The 20,710-nt window shown below is 39.8% G+C and overlaps 1 protein-coding gene across 2 annotated transcripts in view; it reads left to right on the plus strand.

Annotated features, from left to right (window-relative positions):
- The window catches only part of LOC131040649 (enhanced ethylene response protein 5), a 128,291-nt gene that overhangs the window by 19,135 nt on the left and 88,446 nt on the right, over positions 1–20,710 (plus strand). For both annotated transcript variants that reach the window (XM_057973605.2, XM_057973604.2), the window contains exons 2-4: positions 14,624–14,760; positions 14,860–14,953; positions 15,027–15,116. In XM_057973605.2, coding sequence (XP_057829588.1) covers positions 14,624–14,760; positions 14,860–14,953; positions 15,027–15,116 — 321 coding nt within the window. The remainder of the gene's footprint in view (positions 1–14,623; positions 14,761–14,859; positions 14,954–15,026; positions 15,117–20,710) is intronic.

Below are 20,710 nucleotides of genomic sequence, written 5' to 3' on the forward strand. Positions count from 1 at the left end.
CAGGACTATCGGAGGGCATTCCTCCCAGTCTTCTTTCTCTACCCCACATGACTTGTAGATGATCCAAACCAAGACCTTGTTAGTAGATTCCGCCTGGCCGTTTGCACGGGGGTAGTACGGGCTAGATAGGTTGTGAAATATCTTGAATTCCATCGTCATGTCCCCAATGACGTGATTCACAAAGTGCACCCCACGATCACTAGTGATTTGAATAGGAATTGCAAATCGTGTCACATCTACTCGTACAAAAATCTTGCCGTACTAATGGTGGTGTTATTCGGGAGTGCTCTCACCTCGGCCCATTTCGTGAGGTACTCGATTGCCACTACAATATACCTGCACCTGTGCATACTACTGACCTTCAAGGGCCTGACAAAGTGGAGACCCCACCTCTCGAACAATTCCTGTGGTTGTGAAGGAAACAAGGGCATAAAATCTCTCTTCAATGATTTACCTGCCCTCTGGCATGTGTCACATTTGAGCACCCATTCACGAGTGTCGATATGTAGGATTGGCCACCATAGTCCAGTTAGTAGTACTTTCCATGCAGTGGCTTTGGGTTCCATATGTCCTCCAACCAGTCCTTCATGTGCTTCTCTCAACACTCCTTGAATCTCCTCATGCATTATGCATTGCCGTAGGACTTGATCCAACCCCATCTTGTACAAAAGTCTGTCGATAAGCTGAAATGTCTTACTCTTTAGGGCCAATTTTCATTGTTCACTCAACGACATAACTCTTGGGAATGTAGAGGTGGACAAGTATTTGCCTATACTCTCATACCACGGCGGTAATGCCTCAATCTGAAACAGATGGGCATTAGGAAAGTCTTCATTTATCCCCTCCGGGGGCTCTCTCGACCTAATCCTCAATAGCTGATTTGCAATCACACGACTCTTCCCGGGCTGTACTATGATGGCGAAGGTGAACTCTTGTAGCAGGAGCAACCACCTTCTCACCCTTCATTGGTTTATTCACTAAGTACATCGATGCTTGGTGGTCCACATAGAATGTGAAGGGTATCGCTAGCAGGGAATGATGAAACTTCTGTATGACGTACACCATGCTGAGTGCCTCCCTCTCGGTCATATTGTAGTTCGGCTCTACCTTGGAAAGTAGCCGGCTAGTGAAGAAGATTGGGTGGTCTAACCCTTTTACGTCCACTTGTGCCAATGTGGCACCGATGGCATGATTGGAAGCATCCACATGTACGTGGAACTCCTTGTCCCAATTGGGGTACTCGAGGATAGGTGCACTCACCAATCGGGACTTGAGCTCTTTGAAGCCTTCTTCTTGTTTGGCTCCCCCTTCCATGTCAAATTGTTGAGAGGATAGGAGGTCTGTGCAAAGTTCTTAATGAATCTTTGGTAGTAGCCCACGTGTCCAAGTAAGGATTTCACTCTTGTCACGTTCTTGGGATTCTCTTTTGTCGGGATTTGTCTTCAACCCTTACACACAATGTGGCTAAGTAGTTTTCCTCGGGGTACCATAAACTGACATTTTTTTGCTTTCATGGCCAATTGTGCCCTTCGACACCTCTCCATGCATTCTTTGAGTGCTGTGAGATGAGTTCCCTGTGAGCTATAGATGGACCAGTCGTCCAAAAAGGCCTTAAAATTTCCTATAGACATTCTGTAAAAAATATGCAATATGATTCGTTGGAAGGTGGCTGGGGCATTACATAGGCCGAATGACATCCTGTTGTACACTTATACCCTGTCCTCTACCATGAAAGTGGTCTTCAACTTGTTTTCCTCCGCAATATTGATCTTGTTATAGCTCGAAAACCTGTCCAAGAATGAATAAATTTCATGGCCCGCTACCTCTTTCAGGATGCTGTTGGTGAACGGTATTGGGAAAGGGTCTTTGATTGTAACTGCATTTAGATGCCTGAAGTCTACATAAATCCAGATTTGGTTTGCCTCCTTCAGGGAAACAACAATTGGCGACACCCACTAGCTTGTTTCCACTTTGAAGATAGTGCCCGCTTTTAACATTTTCTCGGTCTCCTCATTCACCTTGGTGGCATAGTTGTTCATTCTATAGGGCCTCTTTCGTATGAGTTGTGCACTTGGTACAAGAGGGATTTTGTGTACGTAGAGTTCTGGAGGTACCCCTTTTAAATCTTTGTACGCCCATGCAAAGGTATCTTTGTTCTCGAGAAATATCTTGAATACTATCGCCTTCAGTATGGGGTTCCAGTTGTCCCCTACCAAGATCACCTTTAGGTTATCCTCATCCCCCAAGTTTACTTTTTTTTAATGTTCGTTTCTTCATACTTGATGGCCTATCTTTCTTGAACTGATGGGCTGGGGTATCATCCTCCTTCACCACTCCCTCCTTGTACTCTCCTTACTCTAGCAGAAAGGTGGTACTTTCCGTACCTTCACCATCCTCTTCAATTTCATTGATTTGTATCATGTTGCACTCTAGGTGGAAGACCTCATAGTCCTCCATTTGCCAGTGAAATAGCCCGTTGATAGAGCTTGTCTCATCCTCCGAGCAGCCCTCCAGTTTCAGTACTCGTCATTAGATTCCATCCTTATCTTTCCATCATCCTAACCCCATTCATAGTCATTAGAGTCGTTAGAGTTTGAGTCAGAGGATGCCAACTCTTCACTTATGGCCTGATTCTTCAGATCATTGACATACTTCCGCCCATCACTCTTGATGAAGAGTGTATTTCTTTTCCAATTGTGGTTTGCCTTGGTGGTGATCAACAAGCCTCTTTCGAGGAGGGCATCGTATGCCTTCTTTTCGAGTGGGATGACCACGAAGTCTAGGAAGAAATGTTGAGTACCAATGATGACCTTTTGTGCCACGAGTGTCCCGAGCGACTTGATGCTGTGTTGGTTGGCACCTACCAATTGGAAAGTTGGTGGTGAGAGTGTTGGCTTGCCCAACCCCTTCCATGTATCTTCTGGCAACACATTTACTCTGGAGCCTTTGTTGACGATGGTGATGGTCAACTTCCATCCCATTACTTCCATCTCGACCACGTCAGGCTTCCTTCCAATACTTACGGTTGTTGTCAGGTGACTTCGCCATTGGCTTCTCCATCTGTTCATAATGCTCTTGGTTGGCTATCTCATCACCGACCATGTTGGTGATCGCCATCTTCAGTTAAGGCATTGTTTGTAGAAGGTCCAATACCCTTACGGGTACGGTTGCTTGTGTTTCATTATAGTCTTCTTAGACTTCGACTGTAGGGGAGTATAGCAGCATCATGTGAGGCCCTTTTTTCTTTTGCCATCGCTCGTGCAATGTCCATCTTCACCTCTCAAAGTCTCTCTTTCTCCGTATGGGGATCAGGATATAGTGCCTTCTTGGTTTGGAGCTTGTTAATTGTTAGTACTTCCTCGTCTAGCTCCTTCACATCCATCATGTTTACCCCCTTTGGCTTTGGGCAGTCGGTGTCTTAGTGGTTTGTGGGTCCACACCATTTGCTTAACAACCTTGCATTGTTGCTTTGGCCATTTTGGTAGTCCTGCGCGAAGTGACCCCATTCATTGCAATTGTGGCATTGGATCATGGGTTTTCCCTTTGCGTCATACTGTATTCTCCTTTGTGGGGTATTGTTATTGCTATTGTTATTCCCTTGGCTGTTATTTCGATACCCCCCAAGAGATGCATTAGAGTTGGCAAGGGGTTTTGGAGATGTGGCCGGAGGGGTTGTTTGTTCCCCTTGAGCAAAGAGGACTTGTGTGCTCCTTGTTTTTAAGTTGTACAGGCACTCCTTAATGGAGTGTCCTAGTACTTGACAGATGTCACAAAATGATTTCTTCGGGCAAGTGCCCTTGGTATGACCTTCCACCTTGCAGTCAGTGCACCACAATTTCTTACTCTCCTTGACACTCCTTTTTTGCCTTCAACTCCATCATCTGCAACATGTCCCTTTGAAGGGCTTGTACGGTTTTAGACTCTCTATCGCTACTTTCTGCTGTACTATCATTATCACTGATCCTTTTCTTCCCTTTGGATGTTTTACTCTCGCTCTCAATGCCCATTGCCCGGTTGTAATCTTCGGCGTACGAGGGCGGAGGAACAACTTTCATTTTCCTCCGGAGAGATGGGGCAAGTCCTTCCACGAACCACCTCTTCTTCAATCCATCAGTTGGCTAGTGTTCCATTTTGTTCAACAATTCTTTTGAGCCTACGATTGTAAGCACGCACACCCATTTTGCCCTTGCTTGGTATTATAGATTTCGGCTATGATCTCGTTGTCATCCCTCAGGAGTTTGAACTCCTCCTTGAATGCCTTCTTCAGTTCACTCCACCTGACCTTGCCCTTAGCATCTAGATCTATGTACTAGTCAATAGCAATTCCCCAAAGGGGGGTGGGAAATGCCTTCAACAAATATCATGGTCATCTTGGCCATTCGTCTTTCCTATTGTTATACATGTCTTATAATGTCGTACAGGGTCTTTTGATCCATCTCTTGTGAACTTTGGGAGTTTTTGTCTCTCCTAGGCATTTTGGTTGTGCAACATTGCCCTTGCTTGGAAGCTACCGTGTGTGTTCGACCAGATTGGACCTTCTTGCTCCTCGCGTTCCTATGCCTCTCTTGCACTCTCGGCCATGTGCGAGCTCTCTACGCATTTGCCTTTTTCATCTTCGACACCTTGGTCACCTTTGTTTCTATACTCTCTCCTCCTTGGAGTCTTGGGCTCAAACCCCCCTATTCTTGGTTGCTTGGCGAGGGATAGATTCTCAATTCGATATAGGTTGGTTTTAAAGATTTTGGCAACCTCGGTCTCGAGATTCTGTACCTACTCTTTGTCATGTACGGAGTGTACGAACAGGGTGTTCTTAGACTCAGTTTCGGAGTCCTCACTTGAAGTAGGGTGTTGTTGATGGTGTTTTTACGCACTATGCAACACAGAATAAAATACTAAGTATTCTATCCTCTCTTGAACAAAGACTCCCAAATGCTAAGCTGTGTGATCAAGTGGGACGACTCCAAGGTTCTTGTATGTCAGGTCTTGACGTGCTCTTGGATAGACTCAGTTGGTGATATTGTTGGGATCACAAGGTGGACTTACGTTGAATACTTGATTGTCGCTGGAACGTGGGATTTCACTTAATTTGAAAAAAAGGAAAAAGGATAAGGGTTGAGAGAGATCTAATCTAACTCTAGGAATGTAAGAGCAAAGGTCAATCTTTGGTGGAATTCAATTTAGTCTTGCTTTGTCATGCAACGATCATCTCCACAAGGCTAGTGCGATCTTCTAAGGATAGCTTTATGATTTTCAAATCATTACAACAAGCATAGACACCATCAAGTTGATGCATATCAATGAAGAAGTGATAATTGAAGTTGAACTTTGGCTAAAATAGATCCAGTTGACTACGCAAGGCACTTTACCCTTAGCAAGGTGTTAGTAGCACGGATGTACTAATTTCACCATTGATCATAGACAAAGTCTTCCATTCATCTAAACATCATGAAAATTAAATGAGAAGTAGAGACCATGCAAATTGTTGAATCAACAAATAGAATTCACCATTTCTTCAATTAAGTTTACATGTTTCTTGCAACAATGTCTTGGCAATAATCTTTGCCTTCTCTTCCTACTCTACTCTATTTGCTATCTGCTTTCTACTCATTGTCTATTGAGTATTAACTTTTACAAATGAAGAATTGGAGCCTTATATAGTGCTCTCATTACAATTCAGTGGCTCAGATTGATTCACAATCAATGGCCAATATCGAAAGATAGAAACCCTAATTAGGGTTTGTTACACCCATTACAAAGCATTTAATGCTTTACCAATGACAAATTTACATTTGATGGGACACATGCCCTTTGAAAATTTGACCAATAGATGATGGCAGTAGGTACATTGAACTTTGTGCCCATGTGAGGTAGTTATCTTCTTGTAGGATGAGTCAGGTACATTGAATCTGGATGCCTTATCTTGAAATGATGTGACTGGATAAGTGATGACTAGGCGCCACCTTAGCTTGCTCGATCTTTGTAACTCATCACAAGCGTGTGAATGGATGAGGCATATCTCTTGATACTCAACATTATCAAGCTCTTGATGTGATGGTGACTTTGCTCAAGTTGATCTTCTAACTTTGATTAATTCTTTTGAAACTATCTCTTGTCTTGATCACTTGCATTCTTGAGCTTCCTTCTGGCTATACTGGCAATGATTCTTGGATTTCCGAAGGAAATTCAAGATTGTGAAAATTTCTTCTTTGAGTGCTTGATGTTAATTGCTATCCTTTGCTTTGATTACTTGCAACTTGACAATCCTATCCACTGCCTTGTAGAGACTTGAAGTACAATGCTCTCCTTGATGTGAATTTGTCAAGCTTCAACCATCCTTCACCTGTGAAAGATATTCATGTAGACACCTAAAATTGTCCAGTCTAATTAAATAAATATTTTTATTTATTTAATTATTTTAGCCTAATTCTTCTATTAATTGAATAAATTTTTATGTATTTAATTAATTCATTTATCCTCTTCTAGCCTTATTTCTCATTTAAATAAATACTTTTATTTTTTTAAATTATCCTTTTTCCTAAATTAAATAAATATTTATCTATTTAATTGGTCCCACTTCTTCTATTAATTAAATAAATCTTTATTTATTTAATTAATTCATTAGCCTTTTCTACCCATGACACATGTCATTATCTCTTAATTCCTACACTACCTACCCTCTTATTATTTTCTTATTTCCTCTCCTTACCCTCTAATCCTAGCCGACCATTTATCTTTTACACCTCTCAATCTTATCCTTCCATTTCTTACAGTGTCTTCTATATAAGAGGATACTTCATTATCAATCCCCTCCTGGACTAGCATTTGAACTTTCATATGCGATCAAGCCTAGTTGCAACCACATTTCCGTTCTTTGTTGAGCTCTTGTGCACACATAAAATCTAAGAGCAAATATATCAAGCAAGATCAATGGAGATAGGAAGAATGAAGATCCAAACCCTATCCGACATGTGATGGTATAATCTTGTGATTTTGGTGATTTGCATTGTCTTAGGTAATCTTCATATGTTATGGTGGATCTTTGTTGTTGTTAGGCTAGGGTTTTGTGGTTGAATTCATTTTAGTCTTTCAATATTGTTGTTTCCATTTTTACCATAAACAATTCAAATTAGTTTTGTGGAATGATATAAACGAATGCTTTGCAAAGTAAGAATCAACCACCTAGCAAAGAATCTTAACCCCTTTGAATAAAATCGCCCTTAAGCCAATGATAATGTCTTGCAAAAAGATCTAAAATGTTAAAGGTGCGTTAAATCAAAGCATCCAAGACTAAAACCTTATGAAGGCAACAAATAAGAAATTGAATCAGTCACAAAATGAGGCATGATTTTGCATAAAAATGACGAAATAAGCCTTATGTTAGACCTGCGAACTAGTTCACAACAATCAGGAATCTCAATTTAGTCACCATATGTGAGATATGAATTTGCTGTTCTATTGATAACCTCTAGTTGCTGTATAATGTGAATCGCTAAGCTTTAAATGAAGATCGCTTTCATGACTTGATCAAAATCTGGTTGAAACTAGATTGCTGTCCTCACAAAACAATTCGCTATTGAAGTTAATCGCTGACAAACAGAAAGTAAAGGCAATGTCGATTTAATTTGATCAAATGAAATTATCAAATTTAAGTTTATAGAAGTTGATATCTCATCACAAGGAGTTGGTGTTTTTCATTTAATGAAATGCGATTAGAATGACCAATACCTTGGCTGCTTCTGATATTAAATGTCTCACCATCAACTTTTAATGGTAAGACAATCATTCGTTAAATGTGCTATATTTAGAAACTTTGAACTTTGCACCTCAAGCCTTGGGATATAATCGCTTTATAAACATTTGAAAATGTGAGCGATTCATATTAAATGCCTTTGCCACCTTCATTCATAGCTCAGCCTTGAACTTAAAAAATCAAATTGGATGCTTTGTGTTAACAATCGAGACGCAATTGCCAGCCTTAAATGGACTTCACTCACATATCAATTCCTATTTAGCGCATTGCAGCAATCATTCTAGAGTTTTTAAAACTTTCATTGAATGTGATATGGAGATTGTATTGTAGAAATAATTATTGGGATGGTGCCATCGAATGCTTATATTTTGCTTTTGTATTCATTAAATACCTTTCATCGTTTGGAGTTCAAGGCATCGTTTTCTTTCCTTCATCTTAATTGAACTTGACTTGATCATGAAAATTGATCAGTGGTAGATCATCACAATCCAAGGATGGGATGTTTGGTCAAAGGACAGGGTTTTAAGCTAGAACGATTGATGTTCTAGTCTCAGACGGGTAGCTTCCTAGCTTAGAACACCTAGTGTTCTTGTCTTGGACAGCTTGTTTGGTCAATGGACGGGGTTCTTGGCTAGGACGCCTCAACCTTCTCTCATGACTTAAGCCAATTTTTTTTTTTTTTTTTTTTTTCTAATTTTTAAAGACGAATTGCTCTAGCTCATCTCATGCCTTAGAAACTTTCGACCTTCCTCTAATGTTTGTGGGGGCCAGCAAAGTACAGGAGTAAAAGTCAATTGCAAATCTTAATTCCTGCCTAAGATGCACTGCATTAATTTTTTTTTTAAATCTTCTTGTTTTAAGATCGTGGGCCAAGGTGCTATGGTAATGGGAAGGGAAGTCAAAGGTGCTGAGGTGGTGTTGTAAAATGCTTAAAAAAACCTTTTAAGTCCCCATGTTAAAGTTTGGTGGGGCTCAAGCACAAGTTGTGGGAGTGGATGTGAGGGGGAGTAAAGGTGGTGAGATGAAAAGATACCGTGGCAAAGGGAAATATGAGGGGAAGTGGTAAGGAGAAGGTATCGAGTGTAGTGTGTAGGGAGTGGTTAAGAGGGTGACGGTAGGTGGTAAGGGGGTTAGGATATAGGAGTATAGGGGCTGCGGGGTTATAAGGAGTAAGGAAAGGTAAGGGTGTAGAATGTAAGGTGGGTGATGGGAGATTGGGAGGTATAAGGGATAGGCTAAGGGAAAGGGTTAGTGAGGATAGGGGGTAGGTTAATATGGGGTTGGGGTTTAAATGATAGTGAGGAAGTATAGGATGAGTAGGATAGGGGAATAAGGGGGTTAGTGTGGTAGGTGAAAGGTGTGAGATAGGATAGAATAGGGGTTGTGAAAGGGTAGCAAGGAGGGTTATAAAGGGTATTGGGGGGGATGGGTTAGTATAGGATAGAAAGGAAGGTAGTTAAGGAAATAAACAGGTAAGGAAAATAGGATGAGGTTATGATGTAGGTAGTGGTAGTTGGAAGGGAGTGAAAAGATAGAAGGTAATGGAAGTGGAAGGTGGTGAGAGGAAAGAAGAGAAGATGGAAGGGATGTGGGATGAAGAGGGAATGAGATAGAAAGATGGAAGGGAATGCATATGAGGGGAGGAGTGAAAGAAATGGATGGGAATCAATCGGGCTCAGGCACCCACTGGCAATGCTGAGAGAGGCAGGTCGACAACTTGGAGGGCAAAGAAAGTGTTGTGCTTGACTTCATCCTAAAGAGAGAGACTCATTCGATTACATCTTAGCCACCTAAGATACTACACTTCTTCCTAAAAGACTCACCAATTGCCCTAAACAATAGAAAAAAGTGGGGGTTCCCATTTGCAATGGGGCGATTTGTGAAAATGTCACAATAGGTGTATGGCTTGATCGACAAGGTCTTCGTCCGCTACGTTCGAAAGTGGTAGGTTCCTCACAACCTCTACCAACTTGTTCCATGTATGCGGTCTCTGCCTCTTGACTACGGGTTCTACTTGCACTCCTACTCCTACTTCTCATTGGACTCTCCGAACCTTAAAGGATTCCTCTTAACCGTCGTCTCCTCTCAGTTTGTTCTCTCAGGCAAAGGGATCTCCACACTGATGTTTCTCCTCCTTCCTAGGTGTTTCTGGTATGTGGGTCTTTGTTTGGGCGTAGGGGCATTAATTGTCGGTGTTACAATGTTTGCTTGTATCCCACTCCTCTTCCTCCCTACGGGTCCTCTCTTCATATCTTTGTAGTATCTGTTGCCGACGTCACTCACGGTTGCTTTCCTCCCATTTGTATTGCAGTTCAATCGAATTTTGTGCCAACAACCTTGGAAGAGTTCTGAGAAGATTGAAGATGGCAGTGTTCACTGTGAGTTCGCCATGCACCATGCCTTCAAGGACCGGTCGCTCCCAAGCTGCCCTCTGCACGTATTGAGTGACCGAAACCTCCCATAGGTCTACCAAGTCTTCTGTCAATTGATCCTCCTGTACCTCCTCCCGTGTCACTTCTTGGGTGTCACTTTCAGTTACAAGTAATTGTTGTTGGAATGGTTGGTCCATTGTGCGTGCCTGCCACTTGCTTCCATATTGATCTCTGAGTTTGTATCGGCAACTGTGCTAAATGTTTAATCCCTACGGGGTATGGGTTTTATTACTGAAAGTAAACAAAACAGTAATAGGAACATGAACAGCAACACACATAGAATGCACAATAGTGTATGGTGGAAAGATAGATCTTTTATTGCAACATGTAATGAGTACCACAGTAACATTATCTCATTCCCGATACAATGCCAGACATATATACCATTTGGTGGTTGGTTATGAGGGCCAACCACTGGCAACTACCAACTACCCCCTACGGGAACTAAAACCCATTACATTGCCATTTATTAATCAAAGCATAACAACTATTGTTCAGCTAACTGTGGCATAATTGCCGTCTACACTCATTTTGGAAGATTACACCCATTCAGTTTTTCTTTAATTTTCAGCGACCATAAGATTTTTGATTCAAGCTATTTAAATGGGTACATTTTCTGTAAAATATGCTGCATTTTCAATTTTATTCTTTAAAACGAGTTCAATTCTTTGTATATACTGAACTTACTGTCATGTCCTGACCATAAGATAATAAATAAAAATAATAATAAAATAAAATATAAATGTTTGAAGATCTCCCTCATTATAGATAATCCACCCAAGAACATTATCATTTGATCGGTGATCTGTTATAGCAGAAGGATGTTGCCTTTAAGCAAATATTAATCAGCTGCAATTCCAACAATTACCTTTTAAAAAAAATATGAATCATCAGCGGTTCCAAGTGGCTACGATTAGTGAAGGTACATCAATTAGTTTAGAGGAGACTCCTCCTTTATGAAGGATGGTATTCTTAGCAAGAGTTGTGACTCTTCAACGACTATATAAGGTGGACCTCCTCTTTGGGGAAAGACATTGATCAGATAAGAGATTCTGAGATCTGAATTGAATCCAGAAAAAGCAGCAATTTACATTTTACAAGTAGCTGGTATGCAATAGGGATAAGTTTATTGTTATTATGGAATCTCCTTTGAAGTTTGTATTTATTTATTATTGAATTACTTTGCCATTCCACCAAGGATTCAAGATTAGTAATTATTCATTGTGTATGCAGGAAAAGCGGGTCGATAGAACTCAAAATGTGAAAAACGGAGACATTGAATTTTAATAAAGCAATCATATTAGAAACTGGCAAGGAAACATAATAAGGAGATGCAAGAGTATGGGTCCCCTCAATTGAGTAGGTTGCTTGTGGGCCAAGGGGTCGGATTGACTTGGTTGTTTGTTCGACGCTCTTGGGCTTAATTGTGGAGGATAGTTTCCCAGCATCCTGTGGTGCTTTCCCCTCAAGTTTCTAATATGGTTGAAGCTATAGTGTGCATGTTTATAGTAGGAAACTTTATTATCGTTTGTTTGATGTTAATTGATTATTATTCTTAAATTCAATTACTAGTGAAAGAATGCTTGTGTAAATAAATTGCATTGTTAGATTTGTTATTTTTTTGAGTAAAATTAGGTATATCCCAAAAGGGGACATTACACCTATAGGGTTCAAATGATCGACCCATTACTCCCCATGCTTGTTGCCATTGTTGGGTTCTCTCAGATCCCCAGGTTCAAAGCAGGAACGATGCCAAAATGTTTACTCCCGGATAGAATAGTTTCAATTTACACAAAGTAAACAGATTACATAGACATGACAAAAATGATAGCAATCAATATTCAACACAGTATTTGGCAGGATGATATACTTTTATTATCCAATGTGTACATCAATATCCAGAGAGTGTTTACAGATACAATACTTCAAACATATATAGTTCCTTGCGGTTTGTTAAAACTGCCAATCGTCGGCAATTGACCGAACCTCTCAGGAACAACTAATTACACTGCCAAGTACTAACAAAATATAACCAAAACATTATTTATTTATTAGTGGCAAATTTGCCGTCTACAAGGGTGTTGACTAGGATGAGGATCTTGTTGATGCAATCATTAAGTTTGCTGTGCAACATCCAACATTTGTGGTAGGATAGGGTGGCTACCAATTGTTTGAAAGGTAAACCTTGTTGGCAATTGACACTCATTCGGTAAGGTGAATTACATTTAGGGTTGTCATTGATGGAAACTCATCTTCAGGTTTTGGTATTTCTCATCAGGTTTCATTGTCTTATCATTTTGCATAGATTGGGCCAACTGGTATACACACACTTTGCTTTATTCTTGTTAACCGGTTAGTCTTGGTACCGGTAACGTGTATTTGGGACCCGGTTAAGTATAGGACCCGGTTAAGGTGTTTTGGGACCTCGGTAAAATCACTTGTAAAATTTATGGTAGCGTGTGAAGGTCGACATTATTTATGATCATCGGGATAATGCATATCATGCTTTGTGATCCGGCAACCGACAAGTTTATTTTATTCATTGAGGCTGACATGGTGAAAAGATAAAGGGTATTTAAGGGAGAACATTTAGAGATGGATTTGTTGTAAAAGTTTATGCGATTTTGGATGCGAATCAAAAAGAGATTGATGGTATGCGATTTGGTTAGCGAGTGGAAGCTTTTGTGTGCAGTTTCACATGCGCAATCCTAACCGGTAGTGCAAAATAGAGCAGAACAGGGTATTAGTAAACCGGCTCAGAGGAGGTTGACAAAGCTCTAACCAGAACTTATCCAACATGGTCAGATGCACTTTATAAGTTCATTTCTGTAAGAAATCATTGTGTAATGTTGTGTAAGTCAGTGAGACTTCTGTTGAGTAGTGAGCTCTAGGCGGTGAGCTTGATTGCATGTGCAATCCCCTCTATGTAATATTTGTATACCTTGATCAAGTATATAGATATTGTGAGTATCAGCCCCACCGTGGTTTTTCCCTTTATAGGGTTTTCCACGTATAAATATTGGTGTTATGGTGTTGCTGATTTATGTGTTATTTGGTTTATGCACTTTAATTTTATTTTCTGTTAACCGGTTCATAAGCAATAAGTTCGGAAATTCATTTACTGGTAGAACACTGATTCACCCCCCCTCTCAGTGTTCTTGGATTCCAACAAACCTAAGGTTCATAAGCATTTGACTTGGTGGAAAGTTGCTCTTCTTCACCACTTGATGGCCTTAGGGGTTTTAGAGAAGGCTTCCAAGACTCTCTCTTCCAATAAATTTGCTCCTCCTCCTGCTCCCTCTCGCCCTGCTACTGTCAATAAGATTCCTTTAGAAGTTTACTTCTACCGTAGTTCAATATAATCTGATGTTCCCCTGCCCTCCACCATTCTTTGCTAATGTGATGCAGTCCTCTCACATGGCATGGGATCTTTGCTATTTTGGAGCGGTTCATTCTACATCTCTAGTTGTGAGGGTGCTCCAAACTGATCTGGCTTCTCCTCCCCTGGCTGCTTGTCAGCCCATTGCTTTGGAGGATGCTAGGAGGTCTGCATCTTTGATGGATATAAGAGACGGCTTTGTAGATGCTGTATTGAAACATTTTTCCATGGACACAGTTTTGTCCTCACATCTATACGGTATACCCTTAGTATGCAGATGGGGATGATTATATTGATTGGACTCTTCTTAACAGGAAGTCTGCATCTAGGAAGGTTAATTCTGGCAATATGGTACTCTGATCTCACAAAACAAGGGTGTGTCATGTAGCCCTGTTCTGTTTCTGTTTTTGTTTTGGTTTAGTTCATCTAGGCTGTTTGCTGGAAAATATATTGGGTTGTTTTTGCAACTTTGCATCTTGCTTTTGCCAGGCATTTTAGTTGTTGTTTTTGTATGTTTCTTTCTTGTCTTTGTGCTGGAGCCCCTTAATACATCCTCAGAATTTAATTAAAAATTAAGAGTTCATTTTGGGTGGATATTATGTGTCAATAGGGTTCTTTGGTGCGTTCTATAGCTGAATTCAATGAGCTGTACTTGTAGGCATGAAACCATACAAAGGATTAGAACTTAGACATAATATATTCTGTGTTTGAGTGATTCTTGGCACTGTATGGCTGATTTTTCATTTGGTCGATTCTGGAGAAACTACATTAATGATATATTTTATCCACCAATTCAGCTCCCTCATTGGCAACTAAAAACATAAAACCAACTGTGGCCTCTATCATTCTCTTCTAGGCCTTGTTAAAACCTTTTGGCTGTTTGAGCTGGATCTTTTACATTTTTTTTTTCTGTTATTTGAAGCACCCTTTTTACACCCTTTTTGGAATCATGAATAGGTAAATTATTATTTTTTTTTTATGAGATAAGAACTATCTTTTTGAAGCTTCTTATGTTATAATTTCAGATTTTGAAATAACATCTTGGTGTTTCTTTGTGTGCAGGATGCGAGCAGACTGGTTAAGCAAGTTGACAAATATGCACAGCTTGGTGACATGCTTCAGCAACACATGCGGTGTATGCAAAGTTTTCAGTATAAGCACTATATGGATGCTTATTATGCTTTAGAAAAGTCTGCAAAGTATCCTTCTCTATAATGTTTGGATATTGTTAAATTTGTTTTGATACCTCATACATGATAAGAACACATAAAAAACTTACCCTTAACAACAGAATGCAGTGCATTCCTACAGGAATTTCGAAATTGGGAAACTGCATGGGCAGTGGATGCTCTTTACACGATTGTCTATGAAATGCGGACACTTGCAGAAATGGTGAGAGTCAAGTGCTTTTATTTATGTCTAAATATTGTGCTTAGTTTAATGCTATAAATATCCCTTGTTACAGGCAGACAGAGAAATGGCAGCTAATGGGAAAGCCCCTGACAAACTAAAAGGAGCCGGATCTTTCTTGATGAAGGTTTTTGGATCACTTGTGGTATACTTTTTTGCTCTCCTCATGTCTTAGGATTGACTATTCTGTTGTGCATCTTATCTAACACTATAAGTTATTCAGCAGTTGTCTTGGCAGTTTGCAACTTTTTCTGTTTGAAGTCATTGATCGTGTCCTAATGCACAATTAGAGCCAGTATATATTGTGATTTAGTGATGCTCGAGCGTCTGAAATACATCAACTACATCCTGAATTTGGTTTAGGTGATCAATTGATGTTTCCTAGAAATTATGGTTTAGTTGGTAGATGCTGCTGTTCTCACAGAATTATGAATTAGAATTCTGAATTAAAATATTGTTTAAAGGGGTGATTGATTGCACAAAAATATATACATGACAAGAAACAGGTAGCATGAGCTATTCTATCAAGCTATCACATGTTCATAAACTTAGAGACAAATAAAAAGCTTAATTTGGCAACTAGAAGGGAAAAGAATGATTTGTGAAACACAATTTACATCATAAACCTAAACATAATCAATAGGCCTTTAGTGCATTTAAATAGTATCAGATATTTGGATCAGGCCAGACTAATTACATTTGGATTGTTTCATCCCTTCTGTTATGATGCCTAGTGTCTTTTTGATTCTAAATGTTCTTCTTTCCATTTTCTGGTTTCACATTTAAGTTGTTGACTAGCTAGGGCCCCAGGAAAGGTTATTCAATCCTCAGGGCATATGTTATCTTTTATCATGCAAATGCATGGCAATTTGCATAACATATCAAGCATTATATTAGAGCTGTACTTGTTGATTACACAACAGGAAATACTTGGCATCATTATGACTTAGTTAGAAGCAAGCTTTATCTGCTCCACATTGAACAGGTAGTGAAGGGAGCTATAAGTGGGCTGGTACAAAATGGTCCCAGACTAGTTAGAAATTGAAATCTTCGTTGAGAAATAAATAATGGGGATGGTTAAAGCCATCAAGGATTGGCTATCACCCCAAGGTTGGAAAAAGTTGATATTACAGATTCGAAGTGTCTGCTCTATAGTAGAGATGAAACATTTCTTTTGGAGATGTTTGACAGCCAAAGCTTTTGACCTTAGTTAAAGTCCAGTGAAGCAACAATCGTCAAAAAATTGCGATTATACCCGATTAATTGGTAATCGTCCAGGTCGCCGATTTTTTGAAAAAATTGTGTATTTTTTTCAACAACTTTCAACGATTTCTTCAGCTTTTAATCATTATTAAACCATCCGATTAATCAGGTATAAAAAATCGCGCCCCAAAAAGCTCTAAAATCGACGCTAAGACCCCAAAAAAACTTGCGAACTGGGAAGAGAACCCTGCAAACTGCCTATATAGCGGCTCACACGACATATTATTTCCACACCTGCTCAGGAAACAACCAAAAATCACGTGAAAGGAAGGCGCGACGAGTTCCTGCAGGCTGCAAATTTGGCATGACATATCTGCGAATACCGGGTATTAATCGTATTATTAGCAACAGGTATTCGCATATATTAACTACTCGTATTAGATATACCAGTTGCATCCACAAATTAGATGCAATAGGTATTTCATTATATTATAATCGTATTAACTAGCATTTCATTATATTTATTATTATTTATTAATGTTACTATCGATTAGTTAGCATTTCATTACATTTATTATGTATTTATTTATTCAGGAAAAAGTATGTGGCCAAGTAAATTTTTTTAAAATGTAAATTTTATTGTTTATTATATTTTTATGAAATTGTTTTTTACTGTTAAAATGATATTTTATTAGAATATAATATTTTATCATTAAATTTTAAAAATTAAATAATATAATATTACAATATGTTATATGAAAATATATTTTATCAATTTTCAGCCTTGTAAAATACAATTTAAAATTTATTTAATATTTCTTATTACAGTAATTTTTGGTAAATATTTTTTTCTTATTATAATAATTTAGTTATAATAATATAATATTTACAATTAATAATATTAAATTCTATATTTTTATAAAATATTTTTTGGTCTATTTTATTTTCCCTATAATATCTCTATGCTATGGAAATGCCCTTAAATATATAAAAAAAGTAGTTTTTTATTGTTTTTCTACAATTTTAAAATTTTTTACGTTTTTTTATAAATCCGATTTTTTCCCCATTTTTTCAAAAAATCTTATACGTTTGTTTTGCCGATTAATTCCCGAAACGATTAAAGCTTCTTTGAGTTAAACATTTCTTATGGAGATGGTGTTTTATTTTATCAACAGTTAAAAGATTATTAGTTATTTCAGCTAGAATGCAACATGATAAAAATAATGGAAATAGAGGAGGATGAGAAAGGTGAAGAAAATTTGCAAGAGGATAGTTTGACACCTATAAGTTATACATTTCCATCAGATTATGGAGAATACAAAGTAGGGAATGCAAGGCTAGATGACACTTATGCCTATGAATTTGAAAGAAGTAAGGACATAAAATATGAGGAACCTACAACTAGGAAAGTTCAACCTAGGAGATGAAGGCAATTTAGAAGTCATAATGATTGTTGACAATTGGAATCCGGTATTGAAGGCTGCAACATTCAAAATTTTCTTGGAGTATAAGGACATTTTTGTATGGACATACAAAGACCTTAAAAAGTACAACCAGAATTGTGTGTCCAATGAATTCTGTTTCCAATCACATTCATAAATTCTATTCTTGAAGTAGTAGGACACATGATATACTTCTTTGTACACAGATTCTTTGATACAACCAAATAAGCATAGCCAATGAAGGTATAGTCAAGACTACTTTTGTAGTAGAAGAGGTAATATACACCTATAACAAAATGCTGTTCGGACTATGCAACATTCCAGAGAATAATCCACCATATCTATGATAAAATGTCTGAAGAAAAGTTCAAGGCTTTCTTAAATGTTTGGTCAATCTATAGCAGCCAAGAAACACATCCAAATGCCCTAGTTGAGTGCATGGACAATGTAGATTAGCATGCCTGGCCTTAAACCCATAGAAGTGTTGCTTCATGGTAGCATAAGGAAAACTCCTTGAATATATTTTGTGCAAGGTTGGATTAAAAACAGATCTTGATAAAATAAGGGCAATCATGGAGATGGGAGCGTCAAAAGATATCACAGGAGTAAGATTGTTTTGCGCAATGTTGGGTACTATTGATGGTTTATCAAGAAGTTTTTCCAAATCTCTTTCCTTGTGTTTCCAAAAAATAATTTACTTGTACTGGCATCAGCCTCCATACTGGTATTGGTACTAGTCTCTCGGCAACCATGCTCCTAACTTGTTACTTGTAATTCAAAGTCTATATGCATCAGAAAGTTTAGGTCATGAATTAATCAATCTATGTTGGACCACGCTCAATACTTGCATTGCTAAATTTTGCTCATGGGGTAGTAGTGCATATGGAGAGAGAAAAGTCTAACATGTAGGTAACGAGGTATTTTTGACTCAAAACAAAACATGTGCACAATAATAATAATTCTTGGCCAAGGAATAACAAATTGTGTCACACTTCTTAGTGTCCATAAATAGATAAGGTAAGTGTTCATGGGTGTTTTGTGACACTTGCCAACATAGAATAGAATACAGTAAGTATTCTATCCTCTCTTGAACAAGGAAACCTCAAATGCTAAATTTATGATCAAATAAGGCCACCCCAAGGTTCCTACTGTCAGGTCTTGACGTGCAATGGATAGTCTCAGTGAAATGATGTGATATTGTTGTTATCACAAAGGGACTTATGCTTTACACTTGTACAAAGCAGCTGGAACTTGGACATCCGATATAGCAATTTAATTGATGCTTTTATCCTGAACTAACTTAAACTTCTACCAAACAAAGTTCAAAAGGATAAGCATTAGAGAAACTAATCTAAGAGCCTAAGGACAATGATGATTGTTTTCCCTACGGGTGTGAGTGTGTGTTTAGTGCATTGCAGATAACCAGAATATGACAATATACACAAATGCAGACAAATAGATGAACTCAATACTGCATTCTCATTGATAATATGTGCCAGTACATCAGATAACATCAAGCCTGTACTATCGTATCACAAACTAGAAACAAGGACGACTATATAGGTGTCGGCACGATTACCCGGTGCCAACTATCGGCAATCGTCAGTTAACCGTCGACCTTTAACACACAAATTAACACATACGTAATTACTCGACAACATCATCCCCCCCAAAAAGAAGGGTCGTCTCCGGACGACATACAACCAAAATGGGAATGATGTAACATATATAGCAAAAGAAACTCAAGACGGAGGGGGTACAGAGGGCGTCCTTGATGAAGAAGGGCCCGGTGGTGTGGCTGCCATCTGCTCCCGCAGCTGGTACACCTGCTGTGTACGGTGGCGAAGATCCCTCTCGGCGACCAATTGCCACTCCCTCGACCGCTTCACCATATGGACAGCCTCCATAAGCTCCTTCTGTTTCCCATCAAGCTCGTCCAGGGCAGAAGTGAGTTGGGTCTCCAACAATGCTTGCTCACTCATGGCAGCTGCCAACTCTGCCTTCACCCGAGCCAACTCCTCCAGGCTATTGGCCCTAGCTCATTGCTGGGCAAGCTCCAACTCAAGAGGTGGAACACGGGTGGCCAGCTCCGCTCGAGCTGCCAGGGCGGCCACCCATGTCGTCTCCGCACTGTGCTGAGTCTGCCTGAGCTGATAATAACCATCTCGAATAGACTGTTTGACTCTCCTAAGTAGGGACTGCATCCCACTCTCTCCAGCCACCCCCGAGCGTTGCCACTCCTCCAACATCACAGGGAGCTCAACCTCAGGCCAACCTTTGTCCTCAAAACATCGCCCAAATGCCTCCGCGCAGCCCCCTGTGGCAAATGCGAGGAGACCCTCTAAGGCTGGTGAGCCGAGAGTCCGCTATTGCGCTGAAGTCGCAGTCGCCCACCACTGAGCACATGCCTCAACCTCGGCTAAAAACTGGCCCATCCCACTGGGTTGGCTCTTCGCAGGGTCCCCAATCTGCAGATCTAGCTGACGGGCCTCCTCTCCCAACCCCTCTGTCTCATGCAGTGTCATGGTGTTCTCCTGCTGGGGAGAAGAACTATCCCTCTCCAAGTCCACAACAGCCTTCGAAGGTGGTCGTGGGGATACAGGCGGTGGTCCCATTGGCGTTAGGGGGGGAGCTGCATAGGGACCCAACCATATATCCATAGAGGCGTCATCCTCTGCCATGTCCGCACCTCCCTCCAAGGTCTATACTGTTGGTTCCACGGAGGAGGGCATATTTTTTTTCCGAAGGGAAGGTCTCAATCCTTCCACAAACCATCTCTTCTTCAGCCCGTCTGTTGGCTCGCTATCCATCTTCCCCAACAACTCTTTCAGCCTCCTGCCATACGCACGAACCGTCTCCTTTTTGCCTTGTTTTGTACTGTAGATTTCGGCCACAATTTCATTATTGTCTCGTAGTAGCCGAAACTCTGCTTGAAATTCTTTTTGTAAGTTAGCCCATGTAGTCACCTTTTGTTTATCTATGTCGGAGTACCAATCAGTGGTTACTCCCCTCAGTGTGGCCGGAAATTCAGCACCCACTTAGCTTGGTCCACCACCCCATTGTGAACTAGATGGTCTCACATGTACGGCAATGC

This window comes from Cryptomeria japonica, chromosome 1 (assembly GCF_030272615.1).
Source record: "Cryptomeria japonica chromosome 1, Sugi_1.0, whole genome shotgun sequence".
Classification (NCBI taxonomy): Eukaryota; Viridiplantae; Streptophyta; class Pinopsida; order Cupressales; family Cupressaceae; genus Cryptomeria; species Cryptomeria japonica.